Source organism: Dasypus novemcinctus, chromosome 12, assembly GCF_030445035.2.
Source record: "Dasypus novemcinctus isolate mDasNov1 chromosome 12, mDasNov1.1.hap2, whole genome shotgun sequence".
Classification (NCBI taxonomy): domain Eukaryota; kingdom Metazoa; phylum Chordata; class Mammalia; order Cingulata; family Dasypodidae; genus Dasypus; species Dasypus novemcinctus.
In genome coordinates, this window is record NC_080684.1 from 83,426,757 (window position 1) to 83,453,688 (window position 26,932).

General features: G+C 37.4%; 1 protein-coding gene across 9 annotated transcripts in view; it reads right to left on the bottom strand.

The window, feature by feature from the left end:
- Positions 1–26,932, bottom strand: part of ANKS1B (ankyrin repeat and sterile alpha motif domain containing 1B) — a 1,292,741-nt gene that overhangs the window by 656,955 nt on the left and 608,854 nt on the right. For all 9 annotated transcript variants that reach the window (XM_058308590.2, XM_058308586.2, XM_058308588.2 and 6 more), the window contains exon 12: positions 23,207–23,387. In XM_058308590.2, coding sequence (XP_058164573.1) covers positions 23,207–23,387 — 181 coding nt within the window. The remainder of the gene's footprint in view (positions 1–23,206; positions 23,388–26,932) is intronic.

Genomic DNA, 26,932 nt, shown 5'->3' on the forward strand with positions numbered 1-26,932 from the left:
TGGTGCTCCGCATCACCAAGTAAGCAGGCTGACTGCCCTGAGGGCCCATGCCTCGAGGAAGCTCAAACTAGCCTGTGCAGAGAAACCACAGGGTGAAGCCCAGAGACTACTTGCAGAGAGAGACATGCATGGCCAGTATCTACCTTTTCCAGCCTGCTGTTCCATTTCCAGCCATAATCTGACTGCAGTAACTACATGAGAGGCCCTGAGACAGAACCACAAAACAGCTAAGGCTGTCCTGAATTCCTCATACATCAACACTATAAGATAATGTAGTGATTCCTGTTGTTTCAATCTACCAAGTTCTGGAGTGATTTGTTACATGACATTAGTACCTGAGACCTCTCTTATAAATTTAAAAGAAATTTTAAGTTTAATACAATTCTTTTTTATAGGAGAACACACTTATAGATTCTGGACATTTATTACTTGTATTTGGGCCTATACATAGAATAAAAAATAGATAGCTTCTACCAGGAGCTCTGAATTTGAAGTCAAAATTGGTTTGACTCATTTCTTTGTCAATTATTAGCATGGATCATGGAAAGTTATTTAATCCTTCTTGCTTTCCCATTTTTAAATTGGGGATACTATCCACAAGGTAGAATTAATATATAGATTAAATGGAATGAGTTGATATATGTGATATATTGTCTGACTCATAACTGCCTGAATCGGTTCTAGGGATATTGTTGAGCAAAAAGCATGTGTCATCAGGATGGTATATGCCATGGAGGAAATAGAAGCAATAACCATTTTATCAGAGGGCTGGCACATTATCTTATTCCTTTCTTGAAACTACCAGACACTTCTTTCCTTCACTCTGTCAGCCACAAGCCTTCCTTTAGGTAGGGGCTGAGGCTTTAATTTCTGTGTCCCTGGTACCTACACAGGCCTAACAGTGACTGAAACACAGGAAGTGTTTCTTAAATGAATAAAGGAAAAAGTAGTGCTGTAACATGGCTGTGACTGACAAAATATACTCAGATACTAATAGCATTTGGGGAAATCAGAGAAAGAAAAGATCTGCTTTTTTAGATGTACTCTAAGAATTCCAAATTAAGGGTTCAGGTGTAGGTAAAATAACAATTACAATAAGCCTAAAAATGGTACATATTTTCTAAAATTTATTACAAATGTGATTTAATAAGATTACTGAGAGGCTGAATAACATGGTGGTAAGAGCACAGACCTGGAGCCAGAAAGTCTGGATTCAAGTCCTAGGTCCACTCCCTTCTAGCCATATGAGTGTCGTTTAGTTGTTAAACTTGGTGCATTAGTTACTCAGCTGTAAAAGAGAGAACAATAGTGCCTACTAGGGCTGTTGTGAGGATGAATTGAGTTAATATATGCAAAACATGTAAACTAGCCAATCTGACAATGGCAACCTTTAAGGCTGAAATGAAGGAAACCATTTTAACTACTTTAAAATTACTGAGAATTCAAAAATTAATCTTACTGCATGAAGTAAATTGCTACATAAGGCTTTGGAAGTAGTTACATAAGTACCTAGAGGGCCCACACAAATAAAGCTAGAACCTTCTGCTATGAATTTGTCAAAATATATTAAAAATAGATGATAAAAACTAAGCAGTGAATGATAGCGTCTACTTAGGATAATTTAATGACAATAAATCTAGGCAGACCTACTGAGTGATGGCCAAGACATTTTCCTAACTGTATCTAATTTGGTTGAGTTTTTCTGTTTAATTAGTGAATATACAATTACATGTTCTGAAAGTTGTGTGAATTTAATACCATCAAGTAGCACCAAGGCAAATAGAAGAAAATACTAAGACTTTAGAATTTCTTTTGAAGACTTGCTTTCTTGAAAAGAGATTACAATTAACTCCCTCGAGTAATCCTTATTTGCCCACATAATGAATGTTCTGTGAAAGCAAAGCACTTCTACTTTTCTTCTTCTCAACACCAAATAACCTAATCTGATTTAGTGAACCTGGGGTACTTCCAATAATTACAAATACAGGGATTTTCCACACTTCCACACATCCTTTCAGGGAAGAACATTTATTAATGTAGGCAAAGGAGATATATTCCTGTATATCTGACACTATATTTTCTTTATTAGAGAAGTTTGGGTTTTACAGAACAAACATGTGAAAAATACAGGATTCTTATAAACCACCCCACCAAATGATGATAGCAATTTTTATAATTGTCCTATGGATTAAAGCCCATGGTTTAACTTAGACTCATAGTTCGTGTAGTTTCACAGATTTTTTTAAAAAATTGTATTCTGTTACTATATATACAATTTAACCTTACCCTTTATACATATTCAGATATATACTTCAATGCTGTCAATTGTATTCACAATATTGTACTACCATCATCACCATCCATTACCAAAACATTTCCACCATTCCAAATAGCAACCCTGTACATTTTAAGCCTTAAATCCCCAAAACCTATCCCCACCTTTTCCCCTGGCAACCTACATTCTATCTCTTGACTTTATGAATTTGCTTATTCCAATTGTTTCAAATCAGTGAGATTATATAATATTCATCCTTTTCTGTGTGGCTTATTTCACTCAAATGATGTCTTCATCCATGTTGCATGTATCAGGACTTCCTTCCTTTTCAGCTGAATAATATTCCATTATAAGTATATAAAACATTTTATTTACTCAATCATCCATTGATGGACACTTGGGTAGTTTCCATATTTTGGCAATTGTGAATAATGCCTCTGTGAACATTGGTATGCAAATAGCTGTTCATGTCACTGCTTTCAGTTCTTTGGGGAGAATACCAACTAGTAAGATCAATGGGTCATATGGTAATTCCATACTTAATCTTCTGAGGAATCGCCAGACTGTTTTCAATAGTGGCCGCACAATTTTACATTGCCACCAACAATGAATGAGCGTTACTATTTCTCTGCATCCTCTCTGACATTTTCTTTGCTTTGTTTTAATTTTCATTTTATTTATTTTTCTTATATATTTGTATATTGTCTTTTTTTTTAAAAAAAAAAGATAAATAGATGACACAAAACATTGCATTAAAATACATAAGAGGTTCCCACATACCCCACTCCCCCTTCTCGCCCACTGCTGCCTTGCTCCTCCCACATCAACATCCCCTTTTATCAGGGTATATATGCAATGAATGTGCCTCTTCAACAGGACACATTTTATTTTCCTTTTTTCAATAACAGCCATATTAATGGGTGTGATATGGTGTCCATTGTGGTTTTGATTTGCATTTTCATGATGGCTAATGATGTTGAGCATCTTTTTATGTACTTCCTGGTCATTTGTATATCTTCTTTGGAGAAATGTCTGTTCAGGTCTTTTGCTCCCTTTTTAATTGGGTTGTTTGTCTTTTTGTTGGTAAGTTGAAGGATTTCTTTATATATTCTGGATACTAATCCTTTATCAGATATATGGTTTCCAAATATTTTCTCCCATTTTGTAGGCTGTTGTTTTACTTTCAGGATAAAGTCCTTTGAGGAATAAAAGTTTTTAATTTTGATGAGGTCCTATTTATCTGTTTTTTCTTTTGTTGCTTGTGCTTTGGGTGTAAAGTAAAAAAAACCATTGCCTAACAGAAGGATCTGAAGACGTGTCCCTATGTTTTCTTCTAGGAATTTAATTGTTCTTGCTCTTAGATTAGGGCTTTTGATCCATTTTGAGTTGACTTTTGTATATGGTGTGAGGTAAGGGTCTCCTTCTTTTGTTTGTAAATGGAGATCCAGTTTTTCCAGCACCATATGTTGAAGAGACTATTATTTACTAATTTAGTGGTTTTTGCCATCTTGTTAAAACTCAGTTGGTCATAAATGTGAGGGTTGATTTCTAAGCTCTCAGTTCTATCCATTTGTCTATAAGTCTGTCTTTGTGCCAGTACCATGCTGTCTTGATTATTGTATGTACCTTTGTGATACATTTTAAGATCAGGAAGAAGGATTCATCCAACTTCATTCTTTTGTTTCAAGATGGCTTTAGCTATTTGAAATTATGATTGGGATTGCATTAAATCTATAAATGGTTTGGGATAGTCGTGACATCTTCCAATATTTAGTCTTCCAATCCATGAATATGGAATATTCTTCCATTTATACAGGAATTCTTTAATATCTTTTAGCAATGTTTTGTAGTTTTCTGTGTAAAGTTCTTTATCTTTGGTTAGAGATATTCCTAGATATTAGATTCTTTTAGCTACTATTGTGAATGGAATTTTTTCCTGATTTGTTCTTCTGATTGTGTGTTTCTAATTGCTATTGGTCACAAAAGTGCTCACTAAATTATAGCAAAACAACTAGAACATGTTTTACAGGTATAAATCTAAAAAATCAGTAAATGAGAATCCATGGTTGCTAGAGGTTTTCTGCAAATTTATGAAGAGGGAAATTGTAGGCAGGATAATGTTTTGAAATGCAAAACATCTGACTCAGAGTAGAGATGAAGAGCTGTGAATGACCCATGAGAGAAACTTATCTTATTGTTCACAACACAGGGCAGATAAAATTCAAAACTGATAAGGTACCAGGCACCTCAAAGCAAAACTGCTTTAATGAGGGTGAGTCATGGTGCCACTCAGGGAAATGAATCAGATGCCCACATGCTCAATCTTCTTTATAATTAGTTTTTTTCTCTTTTAAATTAAAACTGAAGTTAGGTAACAACTAATGTCCCAGTAGAAAAAATACAGCCAAATGGAAATATACAGGGGCCTAAGAAGTACAATGAAAATACCAAAGGGATGTAGCTTTCTCAGCAAGGAGAAAAGTAAAAAAGAAAGAGAACCATCATTTTAAGTGTAATGTCATGACTGCTAACCCCAAAGGACTACTAAATGCTTTTAATGTGTCCTCTATTCCTGCTGATTTTGATATTTTATCACCATGGAATAACTACAGTAACTTTTTCTCAACTTTAAAGTATCTGGGGCCCCTATGGTTTCCTGCTCAAGCCAGAAAAGTGAGGAATATCCCTGTCTCCTCCCATCTCCTTCCTCTCTAGCTTCCTAACCAGTCAGTCACAAATCCTGTGGGTTTGACAATCTAAACATTTCACTTCTCTCTTTCCCCAGAGCTACAGCCCTGGTCTAAGCTTCACTGACCTCCTCTAAAGCAACATAACTCACTGATCCTGTCTTGCTCCCTTTAAGTGGAGCAACAGCACAGCTAGAATGATCTTGTAAAACTACCAATTGAATATCATTCCCCTGCTTAAAACCTTGTTTCCCATCAGGGTCAGTGCAAGCCTATATGAATCTTTGTGAGGAATCTGAAGAAAAGAAAAGGTAAATAAGCAGAGAATGAGCCAGGTCTCCATCCAGATTAGCCATGTGGCCAGTCTTTCCATGCAGTGCAGAAAATGCACAACCCTTTGTTCTTAGAATAAAGCCCTCTACGTTCCATTCTCTGTCAATCTGTGGTCACTTCTTGTCATTCTTTTATTCATTCTCTCTTATCTCACTATCCTGGATCAGTTTCAGTTCCTTAAATATATCATGTTCTCATTTACATCTTTTCCAAACCTCATACTGTTTGGAAAAATCTTTCCTCCTCTCCACCCAGACAACTTCTGCTCATTCTATAGGTCTTGGCAAAAAAATAGCCTCTCATGGGATTTCTCAGAACCCCTCAACTAGAATAAGTCTTCTTGCAATACATTCCTAGAGCATCTAAAAATGCTCTTCATAACACTCATTAAAATGTCTTGAAATTACTGGTATAAAGTTCTCTGGTAAACTTGAAACTTGATGAAAGAAGAAATTTTGACTGTACTGTTCCCTGCTGTATCATTCCTGTATAGCAATGAGTATGTCACTTAATGGATGCTCAAGTAATATTTATTGACTGAATAAATAATTAAATTAAGTGAATGGAAAATTTCTAAAACCCTTATTGTAGCATGGTATAGTAGAACAAGTTCTGTAAGAAGATGTAGGTTCTAGTCCTAACTCTGCCACTAAATTACTAGTTGTAGATCTTAACCATGTTTCCCAACTTTTGTGAAGTCTTGGTTTCCTGATCTCTAAATTGGTGGTGTATCACCAATTTACACACATCTCTACTATCTATCTATAAGATTGTCATCAGGCTCAAAGGAGGTGAGAAGGGAAAAATTAATATTTGTTGAGTGTGTACCATGTGCAAGGCGCTATGTTAGGTCATGCCATCCACATTATCTCAAAACAAAGAATCTTTGAGATGTTATTATTTACCTAAAGGTCATTGCTAAGTGGCAAAACAAAGACTTAAGACCATATAAGTTGGGCTCCAGAGTCTCTGATCTATTTCTTATTCTCTTCTTTCCATCTACATCATGTTCTTCCAATAGTCATCTGATAAATTCTTCAAGTCATAAGACAAGTATTTACTTGTTCTATGAAACCATCTAACATTTCCCCTTTAAATCATATTCAGATATATATTTCAGTGCTGTTAGTTGCATTCACAATGCTGTGCTACTATCACCACCGTCCATTACCAAAACTTGTCTAGAATTCCAAATAAGAACTCAATACATTTTAAGCTCTAACTTCCCATTTCCTATCCCTATCCCATCACCTGGTAAATGATATTTTAGATTTTGGTTCTATGAGTTTGTTTTTACAGTTTCAAATACTGAAATCATACAATAGTTGACCCTTTTTCTCTGACTTAATTCAGTCAACTTAATGTCTTCCTGATTCATCCACATTGTCACATGTACCAGGACTTCATTTTTTTAAATGGCTGAATAATATTCTATTGCATATATCACATTCAATGGTTGATGGACACTTGTGTTACTTCCATCTTTTGGCAATTGTGAACAATGTCACTATGAGCATTGGTGTGCAAATATATGTTGGAGTTGCTGCTTTCAGTTCTTTACAGTACATAAATAGCAGTGGGATTGCTGGATCATACAGTAGTTCTTCAGTTAGCTTTCTGAGGAACCACCAAAATGCTATCCACAGTGGCTGCACCATTTTACATTGTCACCAATAAAGAATGAGTATTCCTATTTCTCTGCATCCTCTCCAAATCTCATTGTTTTCTACTTTTTAATAGCAGCCATATTAATGAATATGAAATGGTATCTCATTGTAGTTTAGATTTGAATATTCCTGATGGCTAATGATGTTGGACCATCCTTTTATGTGCTTTCTGGTTATCTTCTTTGGAGAGATGTCTATTCAAATCTTTTGCCCATTTTTCAACTGTGTTGTTTGCCTTTCTGTTGGTAAGTTGAAGGATTTCTTTTTATATTCTGTGTATTAATACTTTACCAGATGGGGTTTCCAAATATTTTCTCCCATTGTGTAGGTGATTTTTTTTTTTACTTTCATAATAAAGTCCTTTGAGAACAAAAGTTTTTACTTTTGATGAGGTACCATTTATCCATTTTTTCTTTTGTTGCTTGTGCTTTGGGTGTAAAATCTTAAAAAAACATTGCTTAGCACAAGGGTCTGAAGATGCTTCCCTAGTTTTCTTTTAGTTTGATAGTTTTAACTCTTATATTAAGGTTTTTATCCATTTTGTGTTGATTTTTGTATATAGTATGAGTAAGTGTTTTAGTTTGCTAAAAGCTTCTGGGAGCAATATAGCAGAAATCAGGTGCTTTTTACAGTAGAGATTTATTAAGTTAAAAGCTTATAGTTTTGAGGCTATGAAAATATCTAAATCAAGGCATCATGAGCAGATCCTTTCTCCCTGAGCTGCAGCTGTGGGCAATCAGGCACATGGTGGTGCCTGCTCATCTCTCACCTCTCCCCGGGCCTCATGGTTTTCAGGTTCTGTGTTCCACTAATTTGAACTTCTGGCTCCCAGGGCCTTCTCTCTCAGCTTCTGGGTTCCTCTCTGTCTCTGCAACATTTTTTCTGTGTATCTATAGCTTTTTATTCCTCTACTTATAAAGGATTCCAATAAGAGTACTAAGACTCACTTTGGGCCATGAATCTACTCAAAGGCCCTTAGCTGAAGTAATTTAATCAAAAGGTCCTGCATACAATAGATTTCTACACACAGGAATGGACTAGCATTAAGAATAGGATTTTATGAGGTCTACAAAAAGATTCAAACAGTCACAGTGGGAATCCTCCTCTTTTTGCATTAGAGATCCAGTTTTCCCAACAACATTTGGTAAAGAGACTATAATTTTCCAATTGGATGTTCTTTTCCACCTTGTCAAAAATCAGTTAGTCAAAAACGTGAAGGCTGATTTCTGAACTCTCAGTTTTATTCCATTGGTCTAGGTCTACATGTCTGTCTTTGTGCCATTACCATGCTGTTTTGTTAACTGAGGCTTGGTAATATTTTAAGATAAGGAAGTGTGAGTCCTCTAAATTTACTCTTCTGCTTCAAGATGGCCTTAGCTATTCAGGGCCTACTATTACCCTTCCATATAAATTTGATGACTGGCTTTTCCAGTTATGCAAAGAAGGTTGCTGGAATTATGATGGGGATTGCATCAAATCTATAAATTGCTTTTTGTAGTACTGACATCTTTTTTTTTTTTTTTAAGATTTATTTATTTATTTATTTATTTCTCTCTCTCCCTTTTCTGTTCTCTGTGTCTATTTGCTGCGTCTTCTTTGTCCGCTTCTGTTGTTGTCTGTGGCATGGGAATGTGTTTCTTTTCGCTGTGTCATCTTGTTGTGTCAGCTCTCCGTGTGTGCGGCACCATTCCTGGGCAGGCTGCACTTTGTTTCGCGCTGGGCAGCTCTCCTTACGGGGTGCACTCCTTGTGCGTGGGGCTCCCCTAAGCGAGGGACACCCCTGCGTGGCAGGGCACTCCTTGTGCGCATCAGCACTGCGCATGGGCCAGCTCCACACCCGTCAAGGAGGCCCAGGGTTTGAACTGCGGACCTCCCATGTGGTAGACAGATGCCTGAACCACTGGGCCAAGTCCGCCGCCCCCTATAGTACTGACATCTTAATGATATTTAGTCTTCCAGTCCATGAACACAGAATATCCTTCCATTTATTTAGGTCTTCTTTAATCCCTTTTAGGGATATTTTCTGGTTTTCTGTGTACAAGGCCTTTATATCCTTGATTAGATATATTCCTAAATATTTTATTCTTTTACTTACTATTGTGAATGGAATTTTTCCCTTGAATTGTTCTTCTGATTGTGTATTTCTTGTGTATGGGAACATTACTGATTTTGGAGTGCTTATCTTGTACCCCATCACTTTGTTGAATTTATTTATTAACTCAAGGAGCTTTGTTGTGGAGCTCTGCCTACCTACTTTGATATCATCTCCCTTGAACTTCATCTAGTTCACTTTTGTTTAATTTATTGTGCCTTTCCTTCCCATACAATTTTTCTATGTATGCTTCAAATTCTTCTTTGTGCTCACCCTTTGTCTTCTTGATGTCCTTAATCTCTTTAGTCATCTCATTGACTTATTAAGGAGATTTGTTTGAACATCTATGATTTGTTGTCTCAACTCCTTTATGTCATCTGGCGGCTTAGTTTGTTCCTTTGTCTGGGCCATATCTTCCAGTTACTTGGTATGGATTGTAATTTTTTCGTTGGTGTCTTCACATCTGATTTACTAGATGTATTTATTCTTGGCCCCATTTCTCTCTTTAGTCTAGGGCTTTCTATTTGATTAGCTTTATGCTACAGGTCCTCTTTGATACTTGGTTCAACTTAATTGGAAACTTTATAGTGGCTCCTGTTTAGGCAATCTAAATTTTTTTTCAGTTATTTTTCATCTGTTTCTTGTTCTTTCTCCCTTGCTGGTTGCAGAATAGGAGCCAAGGATGTGGTTGGGATGTTAAGCCATGAGGGCTGAAACTACCTGTGTTGCCCTAGGAACCAATGAAACTTCTCCTGCCAGAAGTAGGGACAGAGCTGCATCCATGTGCAATAATACATGCTGTGTAGCTGAAGATGGTCTGTATTTTCCCAAAGAAACTAATGGTGTTCCATGCCCCTTCCTCTCTTTCCTGGGGTAGGGATGAAGTCACAGGTATGGGGAATCAAACTAAGCTGTGTGTGTCAAAACTGACCACAGTTGCCCAGGTGGACTGATGAAGAACCAACCCTACTCCATCCCTGCTAAGGGCAGGAATGGAGTCTCTGGTGGGTGTAGCAATCCAGTCCATGCAGGCTGAAAGTGACTGCAGTTGCCCAGAGAGGGTAAGGGAGCATTGTCCCTCCTGCTCTGTCAGCAGCAGGGATGGAGCCATAGACATGTCTAATAATCTAGTTCATGCAGCCTGAAAGTGACTACAATTTTCCCGAGAGGCTTAGGAGGCACTATCCCTCCTCCTTCCCTGTTGTGGGGTGGGGATAGAGTCAGAGATGTTCTAACTGCCTTGACCATGAAGGCTGAAAACAACTGAAGTTGCCTGGAGAGGTTGAGGGAGCACTATCCCTTCTGCTGAGGCATCCACTAGAGTGTGTAGCACTCTAGTCCATGTGGGCAGAAGGCACCTGCCTGGGGAGGTTAAGGAAACACTGCCCTCCTCCTATCCTACAAGGGAGGCTTGCCCACCATTCTAGTCCATGTAGTAAAGTGCCTGCAGTTGCCTGGAGAAGTTGAGTATGCACTATCCCTCCTCTTTCCCTGTCAGGGCGAGGGAAGGAGCCAAAGATTTGTTCAATAATCTAGATTGTGCTGGCTAAAAGTGGCTGCAGTTGCCCAGAGAGGCTGAGGGAGCACTATTCCTCCTGCCCTGTCAGAGGCAGGTGTAGATCCCCAGGAGTGACCAACACTCTAGTCTGTGTGGGCTGAAAGTGTTTGCAGTTGCCAAAGAGGCTGGTGGAGCTTCTCCCAGCTTCTTTCCTGCCAGAGGTGGGGTTGGAGCTTAGGCTAGGGCTGCAATCCAACCCTAGTGGAAAGAAGCTAGTCCTTACCTTTACTGTGATTTTCAATCAGCTCAGCTTCCTCTCATGCCAGAGTGGAGTTAAAATGGAGGCTACAGGCCTGTTTCTGACTTGGATAGGTTCAGACTTTAGCTGTTCTTAAGACTGGACTTTAGCTAGCCAAATTTACTAATCAGTAACTGAAATTGGTGCCTGCCTGTCTCTTCCTCTCCTGTTTTGGGGAAATGGAGCTTCCAACTCTAGCCGTGGAACAGTTCCCAAGGCAGCTTGTGTTGCCAGTAGGGGATACCCCCTGGCCTCCAGGGCATGGAGTGCTCTACTCTCAAATCTTCACTGCATATGGGCAGTCTCCTCCTCCCATTCTTCCAAAGATGTTGCAGGATGCTCTTCTCATCTCCTGGGTCCCCCACATAGGTGATTTAGATAGCTCTGGTTGATAACTAACTGCACTGTAGGATGAAATGACCCTTGGAGCTCCTTACCCTGTCACCATCTTGCCTCTCCCTCCCCATAGGTTTTTGTATGTTCATTTTTATTCACTTCAAGATATTTTCTAATTTTGTTTCTGATTTTTTCTTTAACCCTTTAATTGTTTTAGAGTATGTTGTTTAATTTCCACATATTCATGAGTTTTCCATTTCATCTTCTATTATTGATTTCTATCTTTATTTCATTGTGGTCAATTGGAGAATATATATTATAAGATTTCAATGTTTCTTAATTTATTAGGACTTGTTTTGTGACCCAACATATGGTCTGTCCGGGAGAATAATCCATGTGCACTTGAGAAGAATGTGTACTCTGTTTTTGTTAGGTGCAGTGTTCTATGTATGCCTTTTAAGGTCTAGTTGGCTAGGTGTATCATTCAAGACTTGTATTTCCTTATAATCTTATTTGTAGATGTTCTATCCATTATTGAGAGTGGTGTCTTAAAGTCTCCTACTATTAATATAGAACTGTCAAATTCTCCCTTCAAATCTCTTAGATTTTTCTTCATATATTTTGGGGCTCTGCTGTTTGGTGCATATTTAATTTTTACATCTTCCTTTTGAATTGGCCTCTCTATCAGTATGTAAAGACCATCTTTGATCTTCATAATTGTTTTTATTTAAAGTCTATTTTATCAGATATTAGTATTGCCATCCCTGTTCTCTTTTGATTACTACTTGCATATTATATACATTTTAATCCTTTCATCCTCAACCACTTGTATCTGTGACTTTATGGTGGGATTTTTTAAAAAATGGTTTTTATCTATTTATAATATATTTTTCAAACTTTATTTTTTTCCTTTTCTCCCTCCCCTGATCTGCTGTTTCTGCTCTCTGTGTCCATTTGCTGTGTGATCTTCTGTACCTATTTCTCTTTTTATCTTCTCTTCTCATCTTTCTCCTCTAGGATTCACTGGGATTCAATCCTGGGGACCTCTGATGTGGAGAGAGGTTCCCTGTCAATTGTACCACCTCAGTTCCTGGTCTCTGCTGTGTTCCAGCTTGACTCTCTCCTTCATCTCTCTTTTACTGAGTCATCATCTTGCTGCATGACTCACTTGCACAGGCACTGGCTCACCATGTGGACACTTGGCTTGATGCATGGGCACTCACATGCGCACTCGGCTCACCACTTGGGCACTTGGCTTGCCATGCAGGCACTGGCTTGCAACACAGGAACACTTTCTCTTCTTCTTTTTCACCAGGAGGCCCCAGGGATCGAACCTAGGTTCTCCCGTATGGTAGGCAGAAGCCATATCACTTGAGCCGTATCTGCTTCCCTAAGGTGAGTTTCTTGCAGACAGCATATGGTTGGGCTGTACTTTTTTGCCTTTGAACTGGAAAGTATAACCCATTTACATTTAAAGTCAGTACAGATAATGCAGAAGTTTCACTTGCCATTTTGTTATTTAGCCTTTGTAATTCTTTTACTCTTCTTCTGTTCCTCACTTCCATTAATGCCTACTTTTATATTTATTTGCTTTTTTATACTTTACCATAGTGAGTGCCTTCTCATTTCTCTCTGGATATATTTTTCATCTGTTTTCCTTGTAGGTACCATGAGTTAAAATTTATCATCCTCAATATATAACACTCCTATTTAGTTTGATACCAACTTTATTCAATAGAATGCATATATTCTTTTCGTATAGCCCTCTGTCCCAACATTTTTTTTTTGCAATCACTTATAGATTTGTACATTGTATGTCCAAAGACTGATTTATCATTACTTTTTATGCACTTGTATTTTAGCACCTGAGGGAAGTAAGAAGTGGGGTTACATACAAAACAATACAATATAATAACACTGGCATTTATAATTAATCAAATGGCTACCTTTACCACAGGTTTTTGTTTCTTTATGCTGCTTTGAACCACTGTCTATTGTCCTTTCATTTCACTCTGAAGAACTCTGAAGCATTGCTGGTGGGGCAGTTCTAGTCTCAATGAACTCTCTCAGTTTTGTTGTTGTTGTTATTGTTGTTGTTATTGTTGTTGTTTACCTGAGGATGTTTTTATATCTCCTTCTTTTTGAAAGAGAGTCTCACTGTCTTGTTGGGCAGTTGTTTTCTTTCCTAAGCCTTCTTGCCTCCAGGGTTTCTGATGAGAAATTGGCACTCTTTCATATAACACACTGCTTTTCTCTTGCAGCTTTCAGAACTCTCTCCTTGTCCTTTGCATGCAATATTATAATCATTATATGATGGGGTGTAGTTTTCTTTGTGTTTATTCTATCAGATATTCTCTGAGCTTCTTGAATGCACATATTCACATCTTTTGCTAATTTGGAAAGTTTTATGTCTTTATTTCTTTTAATATTCCTTCTGTCCCTTTCTCTTTTTCTTCCTCTTCTGGACTCCGATAATGCATATATTGTTGCACTTGGTGGTTTTACATACCTGCCTTTGGCTATTTTCATTTTTAGTAATTTTTTTCTTTCTGCTCCTCAGCCTGAATTTTCCAAGTGCCTTGCCTTTGAGTTCACTGATTCTTTCTTCTGTTAGCATTCATCTGTTTTTAAAACCCTCTTGGACATTTTTCATTTCAATTATTTTGGTCTTCAACTCCAGTACTTCTTTTGGGTTCCTTTTTATAGTTTTCGTCTCTTTACTTAGACTGTCACATTGCTTATTCATTGCTTTCCTGATATCCTTTAGTTCTTTCTCTGTATTCTCCTTCATCTCCTTGAGAATTTTTAAGATCACTTTTTAAAGGCTTTGTTTGGTATGTCCACATTCTCATCTTTTTCTTGGTGTTTTCTGTATCTTTATCTACTTCCTTTGATGGGCCATCATTTCCCATTTCTTTTTTTGTCTTGTACTCTTTTGTTGTACACTATACATTTTAATATTTACAAATGTTAACTCTGAGATTTATTCTCTGAAATGTCTGTTTCTTGGTTTTATAACAAGCTAGGGATAAGACAGAGACTTTTCTTGAGCTTCAGCTCTCCTATCAGGAAGGTCTGCCTAAGGTGAACACTGTGTGCAGGATTTCCCCTTTATTTCTAGGCATGTGTGTTGTCCTGGGATTTTGCTTGTCATTGTTTTTGAGATCCACTGTTTATAGAAGTTTGGTTGACCCCTCCATTTCCCAGAAGACTGAACTCTCTCTTTTAGGTATTAGAAGACAGCAGCCCTTTGTCCCAGATTGTCTACCTATATAGTTTTTAATACTCCTTTTCTCAAGCTGCTTTTGCCTGAAGGGTAAACTCTGGAGCAGTGTCACCCTGGTGAGGACTTTTGCAAGTCAGTCTTTTCCAGTCACAACAGGGCCAGGGACCCATGATGGGAGTGCAGCTCACTCCAAAGTGTACTGGGGAGGGAAAGGAACCAAACTCTTCTTTGGCTTCCCAAAATGAGCTTTCCTGGCCTGGCAAGCAAAAGCCCTTCTGCTAACTTTCCCCTGCAGGCCTGAGGGTATGCTGTGTCTTTAAAACTTTACCTCCTCCACCTCTGTCCCGGAAATGTTGAAACAATGCTGCTAGGGCCTTTGTTTGGGGTTGGGTTGATACAATGGCTGCTGCCAACTTTATCTGGGGCAGGCTGAAACAATAGCTGAACTAAGTGATGGGTAACAGGGATCCGCTAATCAAAAGCCATGTTCAGTGATTGGCTGCGTCCACATCTAATCTTGGGAAAGAGGATTTGTATGTCCCTGTCTGTCATTAGTAACCTAGCCAGGGGCTGGACCCCAAGATGACCTGCTGTAAGTATGGGGGATGGCACTGGTATCTGCCAGGAGGAGAGAGCAATTTACTGCCCTTTTCCTTCGTTTATCAGCCTCTTCCACTCTTCCCTTGATTCTCTAGAGTATTCATCTGGCCTCTGGAGTTTCAAAATAGTTGTTTCAGACAGTCCCTGCCTGTTTAATAGTTGGTTGGTGGAAGGACTGAGTCCTGGAGCTCCCTACTCTGCCATCTTCCCTGGAAATCTCTCCCAATATCATTAGATTTTAATTATTTTTTCACCACAGCATATTTTGATAAGGGAGTATGTCTTTCCATTAATGAATCCCCACTATTTTACCAGGATATTGGCACGTTATATATATGAAATGAATATATTTTTAAATGAATGAACTTTATCTGGTATTTCTAATAAGTTTGATAATGTAGCTCATTTTTTTCTTAGTGTTTATAAATAATTTTACATTTCATTTATAACCAATCAATAATTCAGGCCCCAACTACAATAGTTCATATGTTTGGGGTTGCTAAAATAGTATTATTAACATATGACCCCACTACTTATCAAATGATAGAGACCTAGTTTCAGATAAATATATTAATGATTTGTTTTAAGGTAAAGTACCACTAGTAGTTGTCTGAAAGGGAATATACCAAGTTTGTGGTATGGAAAAATGATTCAGGCTCATTTTGTATTTGATATTCTAGTTTTAGTTTTTATATGGCAACTGCAGGATGCAAATATATTGTTAAATGGAAAATTACTTAGCTTAGAGAACTTGACATATTATTTATTAGAATGTTGCCCTGTTCAAGAGAATTATAACTAAGTGTAGAAACAAAACCCAGTAGCAAATTAATGGCCTACAGAACATCCATAGATTAGGAAATCCACTAAGGAAACTAAAATAGAGCTGAACGTTTCCTTTAAATTTAAATGAAAATTAATAATATTGACTTAGGACTCAGATCAAGAAGAAATTCGAAAAATGCTTTGAAGTTATATAATATATGATGAAAATCCTTCATCTAAGACAACAGCTTGTCAAAATGCTAATCATTAGGAACTGATAGGTTTGTTTAGTTAATAATGCTTCCTTTGACATGTGCTTATGTGCTTTCCAGAAGGAAATCTGAAATCTATTATTAGCTTTATATAGTCAACTTTTGATTATCTGAGTTAATAAAGAGAACAAAGACATCTGTGCTAATAGAGAGAACAGACATACAAGGCCTGTTCAGATTGAAAACAGATGATAATACGAAAATTACATATTTGACTATGGAATAAATGCTGAATCTTTGTAGTGTATTTGACTTCCTAATATACTTCATTAATTTTTCTAAGTAAGGGGGACTATGCTATTGAAAACTCACATCACATATTAGTAAGAGCTCATTTCAGATGCTGTGAACTGCTTGCTATCAGTGGTATTTATTCTGCACATTGGATTCTGATCAACACCAATGTGTTGAAAGGTCCTGTCTTCTTTAAGGCTCCAGTGCTAATGGAATATTCCCCAACCTCAAACATGGCTAATGCAATAACTAGAGAGAGGAATGATGAAGATAAAGTCAGTTCTGGGAAAGAAAGTAAAAGCCATACTTTGTATGGTCTACCTTATGAAAAAAACAGATACTAACATTTTTACTTTTTTGGTAATTAAGCCTTAGATATTAGCCTGCAAAAATAAAATGGGGAAGGAAATGAGAAATTAGTGCATATTGTCAGACACATTGCTTTCTGGAGTGATACTAATAATTTCACAATGCTAGGTCAACTCATTTGTAATTATCCAAGAAAAATGAATATCCTCCCAATGTAAATAATAGCTATCTTTTCACTTGTAAAATTGGATCATTTATGTAATGAAAATGTACATTAAAAAATGATATTTCTGAGTCATTTTATGAAGATAGATTCCATGGCTCAAAAGACAGCTATGTAAAACTGTAAAACTGATCAGTAAAACTGATCTGGTCTTATTACATAGAGGCAGATAGCAGGTGGTATGATTCTGACCGAGCTGTGTTAATGTCTTAAGTGCACTGAACTTTATACAGGCTTCTCCCTGACTCCAGTCCCCTGACCACACTCTTACCATGGCCTTCATGTTATCCAGGCACCTGAGAGGTGCCTCTATAGCAGAGGTTCTTAACAAGGGTTCTGTGAGCTTGAATTGAAAATTAAAAAAAAACACTGTTCTTGTGGGGACATCTTGGTTAGCATGTGATATATTTATTAAATAATATTCAGTATAGTGTGGACTTAGTAAGGGGTCCATGGTTTTCACCTGACAGGCAAAGGGGTTGGTGGAACAAAAAGGTTAAGTACCCCTACTCTACAGTATTTCCTCATCTCCTTCTTCATCTTCCCTGGCCCTCCCTTACAAGCTCCAGGTGGCTTAATCACAGAAAAGAAAACATTCCAAAGCAAAAGGCCCTAATTGTAAGCTCAGTAAACTACTTATCTATCCTCCTCTGAACATCCTCTAGTACATTTCCACTAAGACATACCGTTTCCTTAAAAACTCTGCTGCTCTGTCTCAGTGAAATTGAGTTTAGTGTCTCTTCCCTGCTGCAGAAGTCCCTGGGTAAAGTAATCCTTGCCTATTTTAACATTGTCCAATGCAATTTTTTCTTTGACAATTCCAACTAAGCCAATATTCATTCAGTTTTTCAATCATTTACTTCACTCACCAACAATAAAGCTCCAAAATATATGAAGCAAAAGTGGACAATCAGAGGGAAAAATAGATAGTTTTACAATGACAGTTGGAGACTTCTATACCTCACTTTCGATAATGGATAGGACAACTAGACAGAAGATGAAGAAGGAAATGGATGACTTGAACAACACATAAACCAACCTGACATAACAGGCGTATATGGAACATGCTATACATTTAACAGCAGAATACACATTCTTAAGTGCACTTAGAGCATTATTTGGGATAGATCATATGTTAAGCCACAATGCAAGTCTCAATACATTTGAAAGGACCGAAATTTTGGAAAATCATACTCTTAAATCTAATCCATTCTGTGGGTATAAATTCATTATTAGTGGGGATCTTTTGATGAGGCTACTTCAGTTAAAGTATGACCCACCTCATTCAGGATGGGACTTAATCCTTTCACAGGAGTCCTTTATGAATGGAATGGATTCAGAAGAGAAAGCCATGAAAGCAAGAAGAAGAAATCAACAAAACCTGGAAGAGAAGGTAGAGACCAGCATACACCATCATGTGCCTTGCCATGTAGCAAAGGAACTAAGGACCAAGGATCACCAGCAGCCAGTCTTTGGGAAGAAAGCATTGCCTCAATGATGCCTTGATTTGGGCATTTTTATGGCTTCTTTAAACTAATAAATTTTCATTGTTTAAGCAAACCCATTTTAGAGTATTTGCTTAGAATAACCTGGGAAACTAAAACAAAAATAATACAAGTATGTTCTCTTATCAAAATGGAAAGAAATTAGAAATAAATAATGGAAAATTTGGGGAAGCTCACAAAGGGTTAGGGCTCTGGTAAATACACAGAGCACCATCCCCAGATAGACAGGTGCAGAGAAGAAAGGGAAAGTGATCTTATTTTTTTTAATTGATTTTGTAGAAAGTGATCTTATGACTGTAGAGATAGAAGATGTGAACAGAGATAGTCTAGCAATTTGGAAACTGTTTCCAACTGTGTGTAGAGAGGGGATTTCTGGAAAGCACAGAAATGGAAATACCAAGAGTTTTTTTCTCTTCATTAAAAAAATTAAAATATTGTCTGCTTTTTGCCCACAGTTATACTTTCAGCTATAATGATTGCACATATACCACAAAAATACAAATGATAAACAAGGAAAACTTTCAAGAGATATGAACAGTCTAGCAGAGAAAATCAGGAGAGAAAAACTATCAGGCAAACAAAAGTAGACAAGATAATTAGGGAGCAGATATAGGCAGCATTGAAATCGAATTGCAAAGAAGCTAACAAAGCAGTTATATTTTCACACGCATTAACAGAAGATAAAAGCAAGAGAAATTGGGTTAATAAAAGATTAAGAAAGCGCAGATTCTCAACACAAAAACTCTCTGGAACAGTTGCTTTCTTCCTCTACTGTGTTTGGATGGATTACCACTTGTAGAACTCTGGCTTTTCCCAAAAGAAACACACTTTCCAGCTTTCACTGTTCTCCCACCCCAGGCCACATAAAACTGGGGCAGGAGGAAAAGAGAAATTGCAACCCTGCCCACCATCATCAGATTGACCTGCTTGTTCCTAACCGCCCTGGGGATTTACAGTCCTGGCTGCCTGTCTGGACTCATAGCTCCTGTCTGCTCTGCATTTGTATTGACTTCTGAGTATGGGCTCTGCTAACTGCCTAAAGCCATTGCAATAACAACAATACAAATAATAATAATGACCACATTTACAGAACATTTGTAAAGCTACATTAATTATTATGTTCATGTTTGTACAAACCAAGAGGAAGTCCACCCCAGAAGAGGAAGGACATACCCCTTTCTGAGGAGTTTTAAGAAGGAAAAGGTTGACCGAGATAGGTAGGCTAGAGAAATAGTTCAACATGCATGTCCTGGAATTTTTCTTTCTCGGCTTCAGCCTAGAGAAGTAGTGTAATATACAGGTATTGGGTGAACATAAGGAAATAGGGACCTGAACCCCATTTAGTCTCTGGGGCATGGACATATCAAATTAAACTTGGTATCACCTAGGAGGACTTTGGGGATACATTTTTCTGAACCACACTTTTTTTCTTAAAGTATGCATGAGACCCAGAAGTTCCTGTGGCCTCCAGTAAGGGGCCTCAGAAGGCAGCTAGGGCGAAAGCCAAATGGGATGCCATGGGACCTCCTTGGCAAGGGGACAGGTGGCTCTGCAGCAGATGTGGGGGTGGACAGATGGCAGATGTGGCAGAGATGAAGAGGGTTCACCTAATCCCTGAGAGGGAGCTGATGCAGACCAGCCAGAATGAGGTACCCGCCCTTGACCAGGATATTTGTGGCCAAGTACCCCACCTACAGGCCACCGGTTATGCTGGGGGTGAACCCACACCCTAGGAATCCTTCTCAATAGCCCACCGCCTCACCTACCTGCTCTTTGCTAGGAGTTTGAACAAAAGCTATTTCAAACATTCTCCACTCTCCTCAGTATCTGTTTACTTTTCATGTCCACTCTTCAAGAATGACCTTGCCTCCCAGTTTGCAGAGAAAGTAGAAATCATCAAACAGTAAAATGTACTGGAAGGTTTCTCTCTGCTTAAAAACCTGTCAATGTCTTCCCATTATTCTTCGGACAAAGACCAAAATCCTGAACATAGCTTATAAGGCCCTGCATGGCTAGCCTTATTCCCTCTCTAGCCATAATTCCTGCCATTTCTCCCCTTTGCTTTCTGCCTTCTAGGCCTCAGAGGCTTCTTTTAGTTCACTCAGAGCTTCATGCTAATTTCCACTGCCAGGTTTGGGTTTTTGATATGTTACTCCTTCTTTGCAGAATACTCTTTCCACCTCATCTGGCCTAGTTATTCCTTTGTCTCCTAGAGCCCAAACACAGTATCACTTTCCTGGAGAAGCTTTCACAGACCCCTGGATGAGATCAATCACCCTCTTTGAGACTCCTGGAGCACTCCAGACTTTCTTGTAATGATATACACTAATAATTTTAATTTGATCCTGCCCAAACAAACCAATAGTTTTATTTCAACTTATTTCCCTAGTTTGAATAACCAGTTCTCATGTGAACATATGCACTAACTAGCCCATATGACCCCATCATCTAACTGTATAAGATGTCTTCGTGCTTTTAAGTATTGAAACACAGTGTTATTTTTTTCTTTTTCAAGCATCTACTAACACATATCTTCTGTGTGATGTGTAATGTAGGCACAAATGCACTGGTGTAAAGTAAATTGATAGCAGAGGAAGCAGGAAAAAGAGGCATTTCATGATTTTATCAAGAATTAAGAGGGAGCTGATGTGGCTCGGGGGTTAAGTGCCAGCTTCCCATGTACAAGGTCCTAGGTTCAAGCCCCAGCCCCTGCACCTCAAAAAAAAAAAAAAAAAAAAAAAAGAATAGATAAGGAATTTAATTTTCTAGATGTATGGGATTAGATATAAAGTTACTTTCTTTTTTGGCTACTTAAAATCCTGATCTACCTAAAGCACTGAATTTAACAATCAAGAATTCAGATAATTTGTTTAATGCATATTTTTAAGGAAATAAAGCCTTGGGAAAAGAAATATTTATGTAAAGTTCTCACTAACTCTTCACTGTCCCTGTATCAGCTCACCCTGAATCTCAGCTTGGCGTTTAAGTATCATCCCAGCAGCCTGTTTTTGGCCTTCATGCCCACTGCAAGCCACAGCCTTCCTCAGCAGCCTGCACGTTGTGGCTGCCGTAGAATGTCTGTCTCATCTTCTAGACGTCTATTTCCAGTCTGTGTGAACTAATTAAAAGGACGGACTTCATTTGCCTTTCTGGCATTCCCTGATCAGCAGGAAAGGTCCATGACACCCTCTCGCTCTTCTAATTTTAGATCTCCTCAAATGTTTCTTCTCCTTTGCAGAAAAGCAGCTTATGCTGCTAAGCACTTAAAAGCTTTTGTTTTTCTTATTTTACCCATTGGGAAAGAAGCACTTTTCTACTTTACTCTTTTTAGCACCTTCCCTCCAACCTCCCCATCAGTTTTCTCCAGCAGGAGGTGATGGTTTGAAACCACTAACAAAACTGGAGATAATTAGTTACACAGGGTAACTACTTGCTTAGCAGGTGCCCCTGAAAAGGCATTAGCCCACACAATTCTGCAAATACAGAGTTTTCTGGAAGCATCTTTCCATAAAGAGGAAGCATCTCTTATTACCAGCGATTCTCAGGCTCCTTTGCCCCAGAAATTCATAATACATCTGTTCAGGATATCTTCATTCAAGAATTCATCACTTATAGGTCACCAATATAGGCTAAGACACCATTTCTTTCTTTTAAAAAAAAAAAGATTATTTTTATTTGTTTATTTCTCCCCTCCACCCTCTCATTGTTTGTGCTCACTCTCTGCTCTCTGTTCATCTTCTTTTTAGAGATGCCCTTTACTTTTGACATATACCTACCCCAATGGAAAAGGACCCTCTCAACTATATACCCAAAATATAATTAATGGAGATCAAAGTAGTAATAAATATAGTTCCCTATATGAAACATTTCTTCCAGAAATTGTACCGATTTATTTACAGTATGTGAGAAGAGGTTACCTCAGCTCCTCACTCTTGGTCTGAGGACCTTGCGATTATCAGTAATTATTATGCCTCTTGGTTTCATGTGCCTCCCACTCTCTGAACATATCTTTTCTCATTCCAGCCCCCTTCTTTAGCAGGTTAACTCCAGCAATCCTTCAGTCCACTGCAACCTCCAATCCAATGATCACACTGACTCTTCACTATCCCTCTCCCCCTTGATATCCTTGCTCCCCTCCTTTTCCATTTTATGCTCATTCCTTTGCTTTCATATTTACTGACCCTTTAATCACTTCAATATACTTACTTGACTAAATCACAATATATGTGAAAAAGTTCAACTCTCTGAATACTTTGCACCTGCACCTCTTCAACTGAACTGGGTTCTGCAGAAACAATCACACTGACTAATCTAACTGTAAATTCATTAACACAAACATAAAATGGGCCCCTAATACTGTTAGGCAATCACATCATACTTCCCTAATACTGTTAGGCAATCACATTATACTTCCTTAATCTTCTCCTTAACCCAATCTCATGCCCCTACACACCTCTCCAAGTTCACCTTGGTTCTAGTAGATGGAACGTCATTCTCCAATTCAGTCTTACTAGATAATCTTGATATGGGTTTTCCAGACTGAAAGAAGCTAATAATAAAGTTGTATATTCATTAGTGGAAAACAGTGAGTGAAGAAGGTTCAATAATGGTGGAGGAAGAACATTTCTAGGTCCCTGGCTATTTAACCACCATAATAGCATTAAATAATCATTTTTAGTATCTAACACTTGAAAGGCTGTTAAATGTATTCGGAAAGAATAATATGCTACCCTCTGATAAAAATCTTAAAGCCCTACATTGCCACACATGTAGGCAAACTAAAAAACATTGCAATTTGCATGAAGACTCCCCTTAATTCCTCTAACTCATAAAGGCTTTAGGTTTTAAAAGTTCAAAAGTATAGTTGCATAAGTAAACTGCTCTACCTGTATGGTCAGTTCCCTCGTTCTTGACTTCTATGGCTCCCACAGAAGAGGTGGGTGGACTAACAGGAGGGCTGGAAGTGAAGCTTGTACACCCTGTAGATGTGCTGATTTCAAAATATTCTTGGTTGTGATTCATTCGATGAAAATCCAGAGAAGACACAATAGATGTTCGTTGTTTAGGCTAAAATAAATGAGCATGATAAGATTATTAATATGGTCATGTTTATCTTTAGACCAATCTCCCCATCAATTTAATCTAAATAATAATTGATTTTTTCTTATTATCTGTCTTTTACACTTAAAATATAATTGTATTTTACATAGACACTAAACTTTTGTATATTAGCATATGGCATAATACTCCATATTATGGCATGGTTGATACGATAATTTAAATGTTTCCTTAGATTTCCCCCAGAAAACTGTAAGAACATAGTACACAGAATTTCTCTTCTTGATCAGTTCAAAAAGTTGTAATTTTAAGTCACCTTTTTTTCAACTAACATTTATTAATCAACTGGCATTTGCTGGACCATAAGAATAAAACAAATAATTAAAGGCCCTCACACCACTGAAGCATAAGTAAGGATGTCCCATTTTTTATTATTTATTTAGTCCTAGGAATTGGTGTCATTAAACATTGCCCCCAAATAACGTGCTATAATTTTATCATCAGAATTAAGTAAAGTTGTATAAAATATTTTCCAAAATCTAAGAATCTAGTTGGTACTTGCCATGAACTTTGATTTTCTTTCAAGGATTTTAATTAATCCCCAAATAGCCAGAAAGTCAATGTACACATAAAAGTTGAAGCTATATCTAATCTATATCCTTAGTCAGTGATGGATTGTTCCCTATAGCAGTTTTCTGGCATTTTGACATAGTTTTAATTATATCCACATTTTTTCCCCTGCCTAGTAGAGCTTCTAACATTGCCCCCCAGAAAAATTGCAGAGTTTTGTGCTTCTTTCAAAAATCAATCCAAGTTTTCTTCCCTTCTATTCTTCAAATTTATATTACTGAAATAATAATATATTTAATATTAAGGTCATTTGAAGTATAATATTTCAATGTGCCATAGCCTTCTCTCCTTTTCTTTTGCCTCACAAATGTTTTTAATGACACTGGCTAAAAATATATTTTTTGGGTTTGAATCTCATCACAAGGAAAGTCAGGTAGATTTTCTTTCAGCCATAAAAAAGAGGATTTAACATATTTAAATTGATACGTTTCTCCACAGCACAATAAACTTTTGGTTTACTAATGATATAATTGCCCTCAAATATTTGTTAATTTAATCATTTTACTCTAGAGATACTTTCCTGCAAAACATTAAAATTATCCTGTCTATTCCAGGTCATGCATTTCTTCAAGTAGATATCATCTAGTTGATATCTAATATAATCAACTTTTAAAGCAATGCTTCCATAATTTGTTAAATTGTCTTTTGTCTGTTATTTTATTTTTTGAAGTTGAAATAAAATTTTAAAAAATGATAAACAGGTATTGTGAACTTGCAAAACAATCATACAGATGTGTAGATTTCCCCTACAACTTCACACCCTGGTAGAACAGTTGTTACAGTTTATGAAATAATATCATCAGACTATTACCACCAATCATGGTCCATAGCATACATTTGGCACACTTTTTCCATACACCTCCATTATCAACACAGTGCAGCTTGGCATTGATGGAAGAATATCATAATATTGCTGTTAACCACAGTCTATAGGTCACACCAATAGCATGGGTTGGGGGAAAAATACACCAAATGTAAGATAAGGACTATAGTTGGTAGTAATATTTTGATGATGCTCTTGCAAAGTTTGTAACAAATGTTTCACAACAAAAGAGTTGGTGGAGGGGTGATGTATGAGTCCCCTGTGTGATGTTATGTATGTTTATTTTGTAAGTTCACAATCTTTACTATACACTTATTGTTTATGTGTGTTCATGTATGAATGATATACTTCCATAAAAAATGATAAACAACGATGTTGAAAGGGTCTGCATTCACAGATATTTTGCATAAGATGTACAAATTATCACAATATGTTTTATTCTTTCACCATTGCAATATTTTGATGAAGGAAGTTGGGGAACACAAATTCTATTATACAAGAAAATGTTATCATTTATTATCATCATGCATCAACTTGATAGAAGAATTCAAATTAGCATTCACATAGGATTCAGTTGCTTTTGAAGGAAAAAAGATCTGCATTTAATGTCAGGTTTTGTTACTCATGAAATGTCTGTCCTTGGGGATTACTGAGTCTCAATTTCACATTCAATGTTCTTTCTACTGTTTAATTACAACAATTAAAAGGCATGAGCTGTGACTCTGGCTCCAGTGGAAATATAGGTGTGTCAATCACTTTTTATTTTGTTTTTTTGTTGTTGTGGTGGTGGTTTGCTTTACTTTGTTTATAGGCAATAGACTAAATTTATATAATGTTTCTTCTCATAAATTTTATAAAGGTCAGACCAACTGCTCTAAATGACTCCTTTACTTCTGTTTCTTAAATACATATTTCTGAATTCTGACCACCCATGGTTTTAATTACATTAGAAACACAATTTGTCTTGAATTCATAAAAGTAAATAGGTGATTTTTTGGTGAATTAATTTATTCTACAAATATTTTCTGAGTTGATACTAAATTGCAGATACATGGTAAGCACTGTGACAGTAGTAAGACGAACATTTGTTCTTATCGGCCAGTTGACATGAGGTGAGAAGAGGGATGGTACATGGGAAAGACAAGCAATCCAAATGCTTTGGTGCAGTAGAGTGATAAGGGTGATGATAGGTGGAAGAACAGCATATAAAGGGTACCAGAAGTTGGGCCTCTGGAGGGGATCAAGAAAAGGCTTCCTTAAGCAGGTGATTAAAGGCTGATTGACTCTTGATGAAGCAGAGGTGACAGGGAGGCATTAGGTAGCAAAAAGGATGGGAAGAAGAAAAGTACGAATCTGCACGCAGTTCAGTATGGCTGCTGTGTAGAGTGTATGAAAGTTGTGGTGGGTATCAACAAGACATACTAGAAGTTGCAGGGACCAAATCATAAAGGGCTTACACGCCATGCTAAGAAGTTTGGTCTTTAACATGAATATTTTAAGGTATCACTGGATGATTTTTAAGCAAGGGAGCTTCATAGTTGGATTTGCATTTTAATATATTTACTCTAGCAGTTTAGAGGATGGCTTGGTCAGGGCCAGTATAGGGGAAGGGAGACTAGTTAAGAGGATGTTATAGAATTCCAGCCAAGACATAATGAGGTCCTGACGTGGCAGGCAATAGGGCTGGAGATAGCAGAATATTTTTAGGAGATGCTAATGAGGTTAGCTCTTTAGGATTTAGCATTTGATTGACTGTGAAGGTTCACTTTAAGTGAGGAAGTCAAGAGTGACTGATAGATTTCTTGCTTGGTGGATGTCAAAAGATGGGAAGTTTTGTGGGAAACACAAATGTATACACCTCTCCTCCACAAGAAAGATGCAGTATAGACATAGACTGCTTAGGCTAGGATTATACAAATCTACATGCTGTGTCCCTCTCTCTGTGTAGAATGCTGTGATCGCACTCTTGTATAGTGTCTAATGAAATATTTGGAGGAAAGGAGACAGGCTAATGTAATCCCAAAGGGAAAACACTGATCAGTGGTCATCTGACCTCATTCTATTTGCTTCTTCAGAACCAATTTTTAGTTATTAACCAACA